The sequence below is a fragment of the Moschus berezovskii genome, chromosome 11 (assembly GCF_049115385.1).
Source record: "Moschus berezovskii isolate FMDL1 chromosome 11, NW_MosBer_1.0, whole genome shotgun sequence".
Lineage (NCBI taxonomy): Eukaryota > Metazoa > Chordata > Mammalia > Artiodactyla > Moschidae > Moschus > Moschus berezovskii.
The window spans coordinates 28,626,289-28,641,546 of NC_142470.1; the positions used below are offsets into that span (position 1 = coordinate 28,626,289).

Consider the following 15,258-nt stretch of genomic DNA (forward strand, 5'->3'; position numbering starts at 1 on the left):
CCAAATTTTGTGTCATAAAAAGGCCCCAAGCCCACATGGTACCAGATAGTACCCCATAAGCCTGGAAGCTGATACAGGAGATAAGAATGTCCTCACTTCTGCACTCAGGTAACTCAGCCTCCTGAAAGGTACCAGACCCTTCAGGACTGAAATGGGTGGAAGATTGTTCGCCTTAAAACTCCTGCCCACATGGAACCTTGTGAATGCGGACTGATTTGGAAATGGGGTCTTTGCAGAGGTAACTAAGGGGAAATGAGGTAAAGCTGAATTCGGTGTTCCTGATCCAGGGACTGACTGACTTGGAAGAACAGGGAAAATTTGGACACAGACACGGAAAGGATGCAGAGGAGAGCACGATGTGAAGACAGAGGAGTCGGCCACGTGGAGACGGCGACTGCAATGATGCAGCTACGGGCCAAGGAGCTCTAAGGACTGCCAGCTCCTCCAGAAGCTGGAAGAAGCAGGGAAGGATTCTCCCCAGATAGCACGACCCTGCCAACAGCTTGATTTTAGACTTCTGGCCTCCAGAGCTGAGAGGGAATAAATTCCCGCTGTTTAAAGCCACCCAGTTTGTGGTACTTGCCACGGCCACCCTAGGAAACGAACACAGTGACCAAGGACTGGGGTCATGTGGCACGTAAAACTGTCTGTGCTGGAGCAGCAGGGGGTGGGGGGTGGGCAAAGAGGGCTGCGTGGGAGGAAGCGAGTTGCAGTTGTGTCTCCTGTTTGGGCAGGTGGCCCAGAGAACAGAACAGAACCTACGGCTCAGCGTGGCTCATGGTGGATTTGGCTTTGATGGCTCATGTTTTCTCATTTTTGCATCCTCCATCGTGCCTGGAACAGGTACCGCAGGAAACGTTCACTGGCTGGCCCACCCTGATGTCTCCTGCCCTGCCTCCCTGGGGCACCAAGGTCTGCACAGTCTTTGCCTCCTTCTGCTTCGTGCTGCACCGTTTTGTGCACTTTTCTCGCTCCCTGCATTTGCTTATTCACCAAACTGACTGGTGCCCAACACAACAGGAAGCTTCTAGACTGGAAGGGCTGACCTGCATCTCCCCTGTCCATCAACCCACCTGATTCCCCAGGTGCCACGGGTCACAGTACCTGCACACAGTAAGTGCCATTAAATGCTTAGTGTTTTCGGATGAAACTTGGCATGTGAAGAAACAGCTGTGATTGGCTAACTGCACTGGAGAAAGCTAACCCAGTTTTCCTTAAAAAGGAATTTGGAGGCTGCTGCTACTATTTGCTGAATTAGCAAATAAGCATCGGCACTTAAAGTTGTCACCAGGAATTCTTGCTTATTGAGGCTATGTGCTGAGCCCATAATCCCCACTCCAGAAATGCGGCTCTACCCTGAGTGTGACCTGAGAAATGAACCTCCTTGGCTCTCACTGGTGGCCAGAGCTGTGTTAAACCAGAACCAGAGGCCAGCCGGGAGAGGCTTGAGCACTGTGTTCCATGGTGTACGCACCAGGTGTACACCCGGGTCCCCTTCACCACAGCATGCACAGCAAGATGCCCGGACGTCCACGTCAGTGCCCGCGGCTGGAGGCAAGTCTGAGTTGAGGCTTGTCAGTGCCTCTGACACCCAACCTCAGCCTGTCATATCCACTACACCCATCTCGTCCTGGGCAGGGGCCCTCCAGGATGAACTGGAGTGACCAGACACAAATAGGATGTTACAGTCTACCTGGCCCAAGGAAGTCTCTTCACTCAGCACTGCGTGGCGAGGGGACATCATATAGCTGCTGCTGCTGCTGCTAAGTCACTTCAGTCGTGTCCGACTCTGTGTGACCCCATAGACAGAAGCCTACCAGGCTCCCCCATCCCTGGGATTCTCCAGGCAAGAACACTGGAGTGGGTTGCCATTTCCTTCTCCATAACTGAATGTAAATCCCTCCAGGCCCATGAAGCCTGGGCCTTTGGTCAGCTGTCCCCAACTGTGAGGCCTCAGGGAAGGGCTTGGAGTGATCAGAGTTTGCACTGAACGGCAAAGTCCATAACTTAACACCAAGAGGTTGATCACTCACAGGGGCTCTGAGTGTTGACCACGCCTGCTCTGGGTGGCCGTCAGCCCACACAGAGACGCAGCAGCGCTGGAAGGCGCCTGTTGTCCAGCCAGGGCCACTAGCCAGGAGAAGGCAGTGTTGCTTCCCTTCTCTTGTCCGCAGGTGATGCTCCGCTGGGCAGCTGGTGAACTGGAGAGCCGAGCGTGACTTTCCCACGAGGTTTCCCTGGAGACAGAGCCTAATACCGAAGGGTGAAGCCACCGCAGGGAGTGTATCAACACCACCAATCTGGTCATTGGGCACGAGGCCATGGAGCCCTGAGAGGCACCCAGACTTCTGCTGGCTCCCCTGAGTCTGGTAGGAGAGCTCCAGCCTCGGGGCTGCCCCAGGGCACATGGAGGTGGGCTCCCGAGTGTTACGGGAGTCTGTCGTGCCCCCGTGGAGCTTGACTCCCAGCTCGGCAGGGTCAGGCATCACGATGGGGACTTTCCAGAACAGACCAGAGTTCCTGGCTTCCTGAGAGGAACAATGGGGGACAGGAGCGGGGGGCCCCCGCAGCAGCCGGTACATCCTGTCCATAGGGCTCACGCGGCTTCTAAACAAACAAACGCTGCCCTCCATGGTGCTCCCTTTCCTTCTACGGTGAGCTCTCTGGTGCAGGCTCATGGGCTCTGCAGTCCTTCTCAGAACAGCCCCTCTGCTGGTCCCTCGGAAACATGACATCCCCACTCGGAGCTTAGCTGCAAGATCCAAAGCCAAGTAGTGGGGGAAGGCCAGGTGGGCTCGTGGACTGCCCTGCGTGGAGCTCCCTGGCTCCCGGGGACCCATTTCTAGGTCTCCAGAGGGCTGTCTGCTCAGAACCTCTGGATCCCGGGCAGGAAATGGCATGTCAGAATCTGACTCTGGGAGGAGAGCAGAGTCCAGGGCAGGTCTGGATATGAAGGGATACATGTATTCGGCAGGGCTCTCTGGTGTCAGAGCCGAAAGTGCCTCAGAATGGCCTGGTCAAGCCCAGACCAGTCCCCACACTGAGGAGAGGGGTGTGAGGTCTGGAGAAGGGATAAGTCCTCTTTCCAAGCCAGTGTTGGCTGAGCAGTTACTGACTGATGACCCCATTTGGCTTGGGGCTCTGGCCCCTCTGCCTACATTTATACATGGGAATCTTCGCTCTGCCTGCCCTCTCCCTGTCCAGCAGCAGCCTGGAAGCCTTCTGGGGCAGCTCCCGTTGTTGAGCCCACCGTTGTAATGACAGCCCCCATGTGGTCTTCCATCAGCTCGGGCAGAGAAAAAATCACCACTAACAAACATGGGATGAACCCTGACACGGACTTTTTATTGGATGACCGGGTACTGGGTTGGCTGTTAGGTCACAGAGCATCTGTATCCAGAGGCACGCAACTCTGCTGAGGGGTCCCAGTGGCCGGCCACCTGGGAGGAGGCCAGGCTCACAGTGGACGAAGGCACCCCAGAGTGGTGGATTCTGTCTGTGACCCCCACTGGAGGACCAGCGCTCCCCACACCGGGCTCCTGCTAGCAACACCCTCTGTTCCTATGTCACCTTTGGGGGGTGGGGGCGCGGTGGAGGGGAGGGGGCCAGGGAGGGATGGGCCCAGAGGCGGGGAGGGGAAGAGCCCGAGGCGGCCCCTCACCCAGCACTGCGCCTTCCTTCGGGGGCCCTCCTACAGTCAGACAGGTGCAGACCCCAGGGCAGGGTGGGGGCGTCCACCTGTGCTTGAGGGATGGGGGTGTGAAGGCCTGGCGGTCAAAGGGAAGAGGGGTGGCACATGCTGGGGGTCCCTGGGGAAAGCATCCTCGGGGCAAGGTAAGGCGGGGAGAGGGGGCCCCCAGAGCCACCTGTTTCTTCTTACTCTGGCACACCTGGGGGGAGCCGATGGCCTTTTCACGAGGGTGCATGAGACGCAGGACAGACTGAGTGCTCCCACCTGCCTGTGGGTCCTGGCACGGGGCAGTGGGTGCTACTGACAGAGACTCTAACACCAGCCCTGGGCGGTGGGGGGACTCCCTCAGGGTTGGCTGTTGGTCCTGAGCAGGAAGGGCTTGGGGTCCTAGCCCCAAACCCCACCTTCCAATCCTCTTGTCAAGCAGCACAACCTCAGGGACGACAGTGGTTGCATTTCCTTAAAAACCTGTGTTTCATTAAAAACTAACTCTGAATGTGAAGAATGTATCAAAAAAGGCATTCTTTCCTCCATTAAACATCACTCATTCGGGGAGAATTTCCTGAGTACTGCAGCACGTCCTGACCCCTATGCTGGGGCATGGGCCTCGGGGAGAAGTCTAAGGCACTGACTGGTTCTGCTGGGCCCAGGGCTCCTGCTTCTGGCAAGGGGGCTCCCACGGGTGGAAGGCCGGTGAGTTAAGTCCAGACCCCAGGACGGGGGGAGGCCTGACAGACAAATCCACCGCTGGACAGAGGGAGCCTTCAAGAGCAGCCCGAGAGCAGCCAGCCCAGGCCTGCTGTGAAAGGGAGGGGCAACTGGGCCACAGGTGGACCTGGAGGAGGTGGGGCCCACTCTGCACGAAGCCACAGTGGCGGACAATGGTCCTATGGCCGGAGGCCCAAGAAGGCTGTGGTCTGGCCAGGCCTTCCCTAGGAAAGGAAGGGGGAGGAGACGGAGAGCTTTGTCAGGTCGCCCACACCCCAGGGGCAGGGCTGGGCCTGACATCCCCCTCGAGCTTTGGCACATGGGAAGGAAGGCACCCTGCTCAGTGCATTGGTATGCAGAGATAGCTCAGGGCCAGCCATCCCAGCCAGGCTCTTCCAGGGCCCCACTCAGTATCATTCTCCTGGGGGCTTCCCAGGGCCTGCAGGCCTCCGGGGGCTGTGCTGACCGGAAACTGCAGGTGCCTTGGCGTACAGACTCCCACCCCAACCCAAAGTTGGCCAGGGCACCATTCTCCCTCCTGTGCTAGGGCTGCCAGACTCGGTGGGCACGAGTGGGCAGAAAAGTTGCCCCGCGCCTCCACCACAGTCCCATGACATCCTGGGGTCTTGGGCTCCTGGTGAACAAGCCTTCCCACGTGCCGCCCCCTCCCATCCACATGGCTGAGACAACCGAGGCTCCAGTTCTTCTGGTGACCTTGCTCTCTGCATTGTGCAGGGTTCCATGACCCTGCAGGGTCTGAGAACAAGGAAGAAGGCAGTACAGGGGTCCTCTGACCCGGGCTTCCACCCTCCCTCCCTTGGGAATAGATTGGTTCCGGCCCTGCAGGGCAAAGCTTGACCCTCACCAGGCGCCCTTCCACGGGAGAGGATCTGCTGGCCCAGGAACAGCCTGGGAGCTGGGGGGTGGTCAGAAGAGGCTGGGGGCAGCCTGGCCAGGTGCGTCATGGTCCCGGATGTACTGCAAGATGTCCATCTCATCCATGGCTTGAATCTGCTGCTGCTGCTGCTTCCGCTGCTGCATGGCCGCAGCCTCAGGTGGACCCGCTCTGGGGGGCATAGCTGGCTTTCTGGGCAGCGCTGGCTTAGCGGCCACTGGAGGCTTGGGCTTGGTCCGGGGCTCGGGCTGGGGTTTGGGCTCAGCCCCCAGATTCAGAATCTTGTCCAGGTCCTCTTCGACTCTAGAGAGGCAGAGGGAGAAGTCCCTGGGTAGAGCCTGCTGCAATAGGAACAAGGTTCCCCGGCCAAGGCAGGCAGCCCCCCGGAGGGCACTGTCCCCCCTCCCTCCTGTCACATACCACCCCCCAAGCCTGGCCTTCCTGCCCGCCCTGCCCCTGGGGAGGAATGGAAGGGCAGGCCTCTCCTTCCGTGCAGCCCCACAGCCTAGGATGAGGAAAGCTGGCCCCTCAGCATCCTCTGCAGAATGGCTTCTTGGGGGACCCCACCCTAGACAAGCCAGCTTCCTCAGGTGACTTTTCCTTCAGCCCCTCAAGAAGTTAACAGCTGCCACATAGGGAGCTCCTGCTCTGGGCCAAGGAGCTTGTTTCATTCCCTGATGACCCCTGGGGACGTTCAGCCTCATCTTCGCCCAGCAGAGGCAGATGCTCAAGTCCCAGGAAGCTGAGCCACCTGCCTGAGGTGACAGCATGTGATGGGCCCCAAGTTGGAACCAAGCGGGCTGATGTCAGGAGCTGAGCTCTCATCCAGACCCAAGTTCGGCCAGGGAAAGAATGAATGAGCGGCTCTGAGCAGTGGAGGGGTGGGGTCTGCCTGCCCACGGTGTCGCCTGGTGGGCCACCTGTGCGCTGGACAGGGAGCCCTGCCCCGGAGGGCTGGAGCTGGCCACGCCCTGGACTAGACAGTCCATTGGTGAGTGGGACTGAAGGCCAAGGCAGGGTGACAGTCACACGGGACCAGCCCAAGTCCTGAATGGCAGGAAAGAAAGGCACCCTACCCTGCACTCTGTCCAAGGGAGTGCCCGCTCTCAGCGCTACCACACATCACAGCCATCTCCCATCCATTAATTCATCTAGTAATCAAAGACGCTGATGTTGGGAAAGATTGAAGGCAAAAGGAGAAGAGGGCAGCAGAGGATGAGATGGTTAGACAGCATCAATAGCATCAATGGTTAGATGACTCAATGGACAGGAATCTGAGCAAACTCTGGGAGATGGTGAAGGACGGGGAGCCGGCCATGCTGCAGTCCACAAGGGCAGCAAAGAATCAAATACGACTTAGCAATTGAACAACAGCAATCACAAGACACTGTCTGGTAGCAGATATGAGCTCCATTTTGCAGACGTGGAAACTAGAGGCACAGAAAGATGAAGGGCCCGGCCGGGGGCCCACAGCCAGCTGGGGACAAGGGAGGGGGGGCACAGGCGCTGGAGGCAGATGACCAGGGGCCTCATACAGGCCACATGGCCTCTCCAAGCTTTGGTTCCCCATCTGCCAAATGGGAACAAGCGGCATCACCCCCACGGGGCTGTAATTCCATATGCAAGACACACAGTCCAGCAGGCAGAGTGCAGTTCCCTTCCTCATCCTGCCACTCCCCCTGCCTGGCCCTTCATCTCCCCATCTGTGAACCGGATCCAGCTCAGACACCGGCTGGGCTGAGTAAAGGCAGGAGCAGAGGGGCGGGGCCTCTGCTCAGAACAACTCCTGGCTACACAGGGCCTGGCAGAGACCTGCACGAGGGTGGAGGTGCCCTTCCTGGGAGGGGCTGCCTGCCAAGTACCGGCTACTGAAGGAGCTGTCACCTGCCCACTTCCCAGGTCAACCTCCTGTGATGGGTCACAGACCCACCAGGAGTGTGCAAAGCTTCCTATGGAGGGCAGAGAAATGAGCAAAAACGGGTCCCTCAGACCCAGAGTGACCGGCCCACACCCGGCCTTGAAGGAGTGACTTCCAGGCAACCCCTGAAGGCATTACTGGGGGACAGGCTGCTCCTGGCGAGCTCAGCTCAGCTGTCCCGGCTCCCTCCAAGCGGCTGCCCTTCCTCAAACTCCCCTGGACAGGTGTTGGCTCATCCCATATCCTCCACTGAAGGCTGGGTGCCCAGGAAAAGCTCTGAGGGGCTGACCTACCTTCAAACAGGGAAATAGAGTGGCAGCTAAAAGCTTGCATCAGAATTCAGGATTTACATTGCTTGGCATAGCAGTGATACTCTAGAGCTAACCAGAAGCTGGATTTGCTGAGTTGGGAGGTGCAGCAGCTGCACTGGGGATCCAGGTGGCCACCCAGCACCCCTCACCAAACACCCCATTTCCAACTGGGCTCCCTGAAAGTGAAAGTGTTAATCACTCAGTCGTGTCTGACTCTTTGTGACCCCATGGATTGTAACCCACCAGGCTCCTCTGTCCGTGGGATGTTCCAGGCAAGAATACTGGAGTGGGTTGCCATTTCCTTCTCCAGGGGATCTTCCCAGCCCAAGGATTGAACCCAGGTCTCCCTCACCACGGGCAGTTTCTTTACCACTGAGCCACCAGGGAAGCCTGGGTTCCCTGAGTCATGGCTAGAAACAGCTCCCACTGATGCAAGGTTCAGCTCCCCTCTCTTCCAGGCCCTGAAGGTGTGAGGCCAGCCACTGAGGGGCTGGAGAGAGGTCTGAAGACCCCTGGCCCACTCCTCCTCCCCAGGTCCCTGCAGAGGACAGAACTTGACTGAAGACCAAAGCTGGGGCCCTATGGCAAGAAGGAATGGGGGCGTCTCAGACTCCAAACCCTGTTCAAATACTCGCCCCACCAATGCTGCTCGGGAGGGCTGATGCCAGCTGTGGAATGAACAGGTGAGGAAAGCATTGGAGGATGAAAGAATATGAGAAAGTTCATCATAAAGACACCTGATCACCACCTGGAGAGTCCCAGGATGCACACAAAGAAAAACAAAATACGGTTCCTGCTCTCAAGAGGGTAACTCCTTCTTCACCAGATGTCTGACGGAGTGAACGCAGGGCCTCGGGACTCACATTCTCTAAAGCAGTGATTCCCAGACTGGCCTGGGGGATGTAGGAGGCGTTACCCACGAGAGGGTCCCAGGGACCAACTGGAACGTGAAATGCCATGTGGTCTTCCCCTTGAGGCACATGTGCCCACACAGTATAGGTGCAGAAAGTCCTGCTTAACCCTGGTGTTGCTCCAGCCCTCTGGCCACAGAAAGCCTTTGAAGGTGATACCTTTCAACACCTCCAACCCAGCATTCTGCAGAATGCGGGTCTGAAAGTGTGTGTGTGTCTGTGTGCTGAGGTCTCACTGTGGTGTGTCTGTGTGTGTTTGTGCAGGCTGAGGTCGCACTGGGGTGTGTGTGTGAGTGTGTGTGCATGCAGTGCACATTGAGGTCACACTGGGATGTGTGTGTGTCTGTGTGTGTTTGTGCAAGCTGAGGTCACCCTGGGATGTGTGTGTGCGCATGTGTCTGTGTGCTGAGGTCGCACTGCAGGGGTGTGTGTGTGTGTGTGTGTGTGTGTGTGCACGCTGAGGTCACACGGGGATGTGTGTGTGTCTGTGTGTGTCTGTGTGCTGAGGTCACACTGTGGGGTGTGTGTGTGTGTGTGTATGTGTGTGTGCACGCTGAGGTCACACTGGGATGTGTGTGTGTCTGTGTGTCTGTGTCTGTGTGCTGAGGCTGCACTGCAGTATGTGTGTCTGTGTGTTTGTGCTGAGGTCACACTGGGATATATGTGTGTCTGTGTGTGTGTGTCTGTGTGCTGAGGTCGCACTGGGGTACGTGTCTGTGTGTGTGTTTGTGCTGAAGTCACACTGGGATGTATGTGTGTCTGTGTGTCTGTGTCTGTGTGCTGAGGTCGCACTGCGGTATGTGTGTGTGTGTGTCTGTGTGCTGTCACACTGGGATGTATGTGTGTGTCTGTGTGTGTGTGTCTGTGTGCTGAGGTCACACTGGGGTATGTGTGTCTGTGTGTTTATGCTGAGGTCACACTGGGATGTGTGTGTGTCTGTGTGTCTATGTCTGTGTGCTGAGGTTGCAATGCGGTATGTGTGTCTGTGTGTTTGTGCTGAGGTCACACTGGGATATATGTGTGTCTGTGTCTGTGTGCTGAGGTCACACCGGGGTACATGTCTGTGTGTGTTTGTGCTGAGGTCACACTGGGATGTATGTGTGTCTGTGTCTGTGTGCTGAGGTTGCACTGCGGTATGTGTATATGTGTGTGTCTGTGTGCTGTCACACTGGGATGTATGTGTAGTGGATTTAATATTGATACAAACGAGGCCCAAATTGGGTCCCACTGGCTCCGCCCCTTTAAGACACTCTGTGTCCTCAGGACAGCAGAGGCTCCCGGGGCTGACCTTCCCTGGGCCTCAGAGTCACCGGAAATGCAGAACAACAGTCCCAGCTTCTTCCAGGGAGGACTGCTGCCAGGACGTCAGCGGCGAGGACACAAGGATGAGAATGAACAGCTGCCTGGGGCCTCAGGGACGTGTAATGACAAGGAGCCGTCGCGGTGACTCAGGCCCGGCGGGCACTCAGGGGGGCTAACAGCCCATGGCTGCTAACGAGGGTGTGGATGACAGTCTCCCAGGACCTCAGGCCGGCGCCATGTAACTGTTCCTGGAAAGAGATAGCTCAGCGTCCTGTAATCGCCAGGCTCAGTCTGCATCCCAGGGACGTGGATGACATGACAATGGGAGGCAGAGACGCACGGTGCCGAGGGTGCTGAGAAGGCAGCCCCACGAGCCCAGGGAGAGCCTGCCGGGCCTGAGGTGGGAGGCGGTCTGCCAGCCTCTCCTCCTCCGAGCGCTCAGGGTCCCGGCAAGGTGGGAGGACAGGACACAGGCAGGCTGACCCGGGTCCCCATCCTGTTACTTGGGACCTATGGCCTTGGGCCAGTTACCTCTCCCACCCTCCATTTTCTGTAGAAAGGAGATAATAGCACCTAGGTGGGGGGTGGGGGATGGGGGTGGGAAGAGGATGCTCTTATGAGGATTTAATAACACGTAAAGAGCCTGGCAAACTTGTCTGAGGCACAGCGTGTGCTCTGTGGCTATTAGTCTTGCACATTTTGCCACTCAGCCTCCATGTAACAGATTAAGTCTCATTCTCCCTTCAAGGCAATGGCAAGCCACTCCAGTATTCCTGCTTGGAGAATCCCGTGGAGAGAGGAGCCTGGCAGGCTGCAGTCCATGAGGTCGCAAAGAGTTGGACACAACTGAGTGACTTACACTTTCCCCGCTGTAAAATCTGCCAATGGGCCCCTGCTGGTGTCCAGAATATCTGGACTTTGCTCCCTGCAGGTGAGCTGTATCCTACCACGAGTCACTTTTGTTTTTAAACCTATTTATGCCAGTTATCAGAGAAGGCAATGGCAAGCCACTCCAGTACTCTTGCCTAGAAAATCCCATGGATGGAGGAGCCTGGTAGGCTGCAGTCCGTGGGGTCGCTAAGGGTCGCACACAACTGAGCGACTTCACTTTCACTTTCACACATTGGAGAAGGAAATGGCAACCCACTCCAGTTTTCTTGCCTGGAGAATCCCAGGGACGGGGGAGCCTGGTGGGCTGCCGTCTATGGGGTCACAGAGAGTTGGACACGACTGAAGTGACTTAGCAGCAGCAGTAGCAGCAGCATGCCAGTTATACTTGCTCTTGGAATTACATAATTTTTTTTTATATAAACTGCTTGCATAAATGAAATTCTTTCTAGAACTTGCTGAGTGGCTGACACTCCCCTGAACCCTCCCTCCAGCCTTTCCACTGAATCCCCTTCACTGCCTCCCGATCAATCAGCTCTCATAGGCTCCCACCTTTTTTAAAAAATATATTTATTTATTTATCTGCATCAGGTCTCAGTTGCAGCATGTGAGATCTAGCTCCTAACCAGGGAACAAACCTGGGTTCCTTGCATTGGGAGCTTGCAGTCTTAGCCACTGGGCCACCAGGGAAGTCCTGGGCTCCTACCTTTGATGGGTCAAGAATCCCTCCCTCGGAGCCCGAGGATGCTAAAGTGCTACCACCTCGGGAAGAGTCTGTGGTTCCGTGGTACACACCCCGATCTGGGGAAGCATCACTGGAGACAAACGGTACCTGAACAGCTCCTCGGAGGCCTCCCTGTGGCCTTCACGGGGTGTGGCTCCTCCACTCTGGGGGGCAGCTGGCAGCAGTAAGGGGTCACCCAGGGGGACAGCTCCACCGAGGTCAGGATCGTCAAACAGCTTCAGGGCTGCAGAGAAGGGAGCAGCAGAGTGGTCAGAGGACGTGCTAGCCTGTCCTTGGCTGCGGGTGCAGGGTCGAGACTGTCTGGCCCAACCTCCTGGCCCAGCCGAAAGAAAGGGAGTAAGGTTGTCCCTTCGCTCTGCAAGGCAGCGTGTAGAAGAACCAGGCACTTGTGGGGGCCTGGAGCATCTGTGTGCCTAGCCCCAACCCCACTTCCCTGCACGCTGGGCAAAAAGCCACGTGGAGGCACCTCCCTGGTTTCAAGTCCTCACGGCCTCCCCACTGCTTGGAGGAAGAACCTGACTCCTCAGCTCACTGCCCCTGGCTCCCCACGTACCCCTCCATTTCTTAACTCAGCCCCCAGGGCTTGGCCCCATCTCCTACAAGCACTCACTGAGTGCCAACCACCATCTCTGGAAGTCGAGGTCTGCTCCCCATCCCCTCCCAGTCTCAATGTTCAACGCTGCCCTTTGTGACAGGCGACTGCAGCCTCTTTGCCTGGAATAGGCTTTGTCAGCAGCCATGGCAAACAGGTCCAGGCCACCCCATAATGATCAGGAGATGTCCTGTCTATCCCACGAGAGACCCCAAGGCCGGGACTGCGTCTGCCTCTTCCAGGCATTCTTGGGCCCCCACACAGAGCCTGGCCCTCAGCAGGTGCCCAGTGCCAACAGAATTAATGGGTGACATCAATTCCCTTCCCTGGATGCAGACCTGGAAGCTGGGGGGAGAGGTCAGACCCAGGGGTGAGTGCAGAAGTGCCGGGGCTTCCCAGCTTCAGCTCCACACTGGACCCTCTCATGGGGTCTCACAGGGGACATGGAGTCTCCTGTTACAATCCAAGCCATGCAGAGCCCCAGCACCACCTCTCTATCTGGTGCCCACATCTGGCTGTGGAGGTAACAAAGATACTTTTACACCAGTCACAACCCACACTGTTCAAAGCAACAAAGAAAACTACCCTTTGCTTCCGAGGGATGACTAGCATAAACACACAGCGCCAGAATGTTCCGGGCTGTGGGGACACAAGGTGCAAGATTAGATTTCTCCAGCAGAAGATCCCACCAGCTGAGTCTGTATCGTGTCAAGACTGGCATCCTGCTCATGTGTGGTGGGCCTGATGCCCTTCGCAGAGGTTGGTGGGTCACCCGGGAGACACTGGGAGTGAGGGGACACCCTGGGGATCTACTTACGGTCCCTGGGGGGTGAGTCCTTTATGTGGCCCTGGGGAGAGGGCTTCCTGCCCGGGCCGAAGAGCCCCTCATCAGGGTCAACCTCCTCATCAAAGATGGTGAGCCGGGGCGCGGCTTTGGGCTTCATGGCCACTCCGGGACGCTTCTTGGGCTTCTTGGAGCTGGAGAATCACAGACAGAACTCGAGGTTGGGACCCCTCACGAGAGCCCTGCTGGCCCACGGGCACCCTGGTCAGACCCACACAGGCGCGGGGCAGGCTGGCGCTTGTGTCAAGAAGGACCTCGCCAAGAACCTGGCAATGAGAGGGTGAGACGCTGCTGTGGAAGCAGCACAGCCCTGCGCCCAAGGATCGGCCGCTGTGGAGATGCATGCAGATATCAGGTGGGTGTCTGGACTGCACAACCGGCTGCAGACAACCCCCAGTCCGGAAGGGCCAGCAGGACGGGTCACAGGTCAAAGGACATGGCCTCCTTGCGGGGTGCCCAACCTCGGCACTCCCCGGGGCCAAACTCAGAGTCACTGCACAGACGCTCGGACATGGGACTGAGTACACATGAGGCTACCAAGCTTAGGGCCTGGGCCCAGGGGAGAACAGAAGGCAGCCTTGGTCACTGCTCCATTTTTCCCGCACAAATCCACCTCTTTGGAACCTCCATCATTCGAGAAAACATTTCAGTCCCTCTGAGCAACACTCCCCCTCCTTCAAGAAACCCCTCTGGCTCCTCAGAGCCCCAGTCAGCTCTGCACCCCGCAGGTCCCTTTATGTCTCATTCATCGGCTGGCCAAGGTGCTGCTCTGGACTGGACACTGCTGCGGGAAACCAGGAGGGGGCTCAAGGGAAGTTTCTGAGCCCTGGGAGGGCTTTACTTCCTGATCGGGTGGACACGTCAACCTTTAGGGACCCAAAAGCTGCAGACCTACACATGTCACTGGAAGTTATTCCGCCAGTAAATAAACAGACTTGGTTTTATTTTAACAAAGTGATCCAGTCCCTGTTGGATGCCTAAATTAGCCATTTTAAGGTTCCTGCAAAGAACAGAAACAAGCTTTTAACTGGAAGTGGGATTTCCGTGGGCCAATCTGCCTGCAGGGCAGTTCCACTGGACCGAGGTCACCATCTGAGCTCTTGCTGGTGACAACTATGTGGTTGAACTGCACTGATAGCACCGCAAACAAGGGCACAGATTAACCAGCAGCAGATAAACAGCGGGTGGCCCTGGTGCTGGAAGGCAGGGTGTTCAGAGGCGGCCATTCCCACGGTCTGGATTTAGATGTCTGGGAGAATTTGGGGGTCCTGGTGGAGACGGGGAAAAGCTGGGAAAGGTGGAGTGTACCTGCTTGAGGCCGCAGGACCCACACACCTCCATGCTCAGGGCCGAGACCCCAGTGGGAAGGTCTCTGTGGGTAGATGAAGAAACAGCGGTTCAGAGAAGCTGGGTGTCTGCTCAAGGCCACACAGCAGGGAGGGCCAGAGACTCACCAGCCACACCCAGTCCCTGCTCTTTCTTCATCCCGGGCACAAGGCAGACAGGCTCCAGCCCCAGGCCACCAGGGCCGTGCCTCTGCCATGAGGCCAGCCCCCAGCCCTGTCCATGATGCTAGGCGAGGTGAAAGGGGCCTGGGCTCCTCCAGAAACCTCACCTCCACTTCCTCATACACCTTAAAGAGTCGGGGTATCCTACTCTTCCTGGGATGCTTTCCCCTTCTGTTTCACAGACCAGGCGGAGCTAGGGCAGCATGAATGACCTCCGAAAAGTAGGCACCAGGGAGGCCCTGGCCTTCAGGGCAGGCCAGCCGGAGACGGTCACAGCCAGCCAAGACCCACTGAGTCAGAACCCCAGCGGGAGACCCTGGGCACTGCTTGTGTCCCTGTGGGCTCTAGTGACCAGCTGTATTCGGGAGCCACTGGACCAGGCTTTGCCCCATGGCTGACCCTCAATTACCCATCGCAGCCGCACTTTTCTTGGCCCTGCTCCTGGATTCAGCAGGGGCTGCGGCAGTGAAACGCGGAGATCCCCTAGCATCCCCCCAGCCGGGGTGCAGCCCCCAAGGAGGCAGGGTCGGGCCTGGCCACTCCACAGCCACCATCCGCCGATCCATCTCACTCTGAACCACCAGCTCTGAGACCTCACGTTCGCAGCCTCCCCAGCAGACGGGCCCCCGGGGCAAGGGCTGGGAGCTTCCCACTGACCAGAAACCAGAGGCAGCACAGAGAGGCAGGAGGGTCTGAAGAACAAAGGAAGACAGTAAACAGACGTGATTGATTATCGCGGCGCGCAGGGACGGCGATGACTCCCTTCCTGCACCTACTTCTGGTTGGGAGAGCACAAATGAGGCCTGGCTTTCCCGCTATGTAAGTTTTCCTCTCCAATTGTTCCTGTTTTTCTCCCTGGGGACATTTTTAAAGCTTCTGTTGTCTTGAATTGAAATAAGGCAACTCTAACCATGCAGGGGACTGCTTTGTCAGGCACCATCTGAG

The 15,258-nt window shown here is 57.4% G+C and overlaps 1 protein-coding gene across 2 annotated transcripts in view; it reads right to left on the reverse strand.

The window, feature by feature from the left end:
• Nucleotides 1-3,324: 3,324 nt before the first annotated feature.
• The window catches only part of HS1BP3 (HCLS1 binding protein 3), a 44,844-nt gene continuing 32,910 nt past the window's right edge, over nucleotides 3,325-15,258 (reverse strand). The window contains exons 5-8 of one of the 2 annotated variants that reach the window (XR_008682437.2): nucleotides 12,779-12,939; nucleotides 11,457-11,592; nucleotides 5,265-5,597; nucleotides 3,325-4,623 (exon numbers count right to left, since the gene is read on the reverse strand). Coding sequence is in view for 1 of the 2 variants with exons in the window: in XM_055399823.2 (XP_055255798.2) it covers nucleotides 5,327-5,597; nucleotides 11,457-11,592; nucleotides 12,779-12,939 (568 nt within the window). In the remaining variant the exon portion in view is untranslated. Of the gene's footprint in view, nucleotides 5,598-11,456; nucleotides 11,593-12,778; nucleotides 12,940-15,258 lie in introns of both variants that reach the window. The other variant, XM_055399823.2, reaches the window with a different exon arrangement.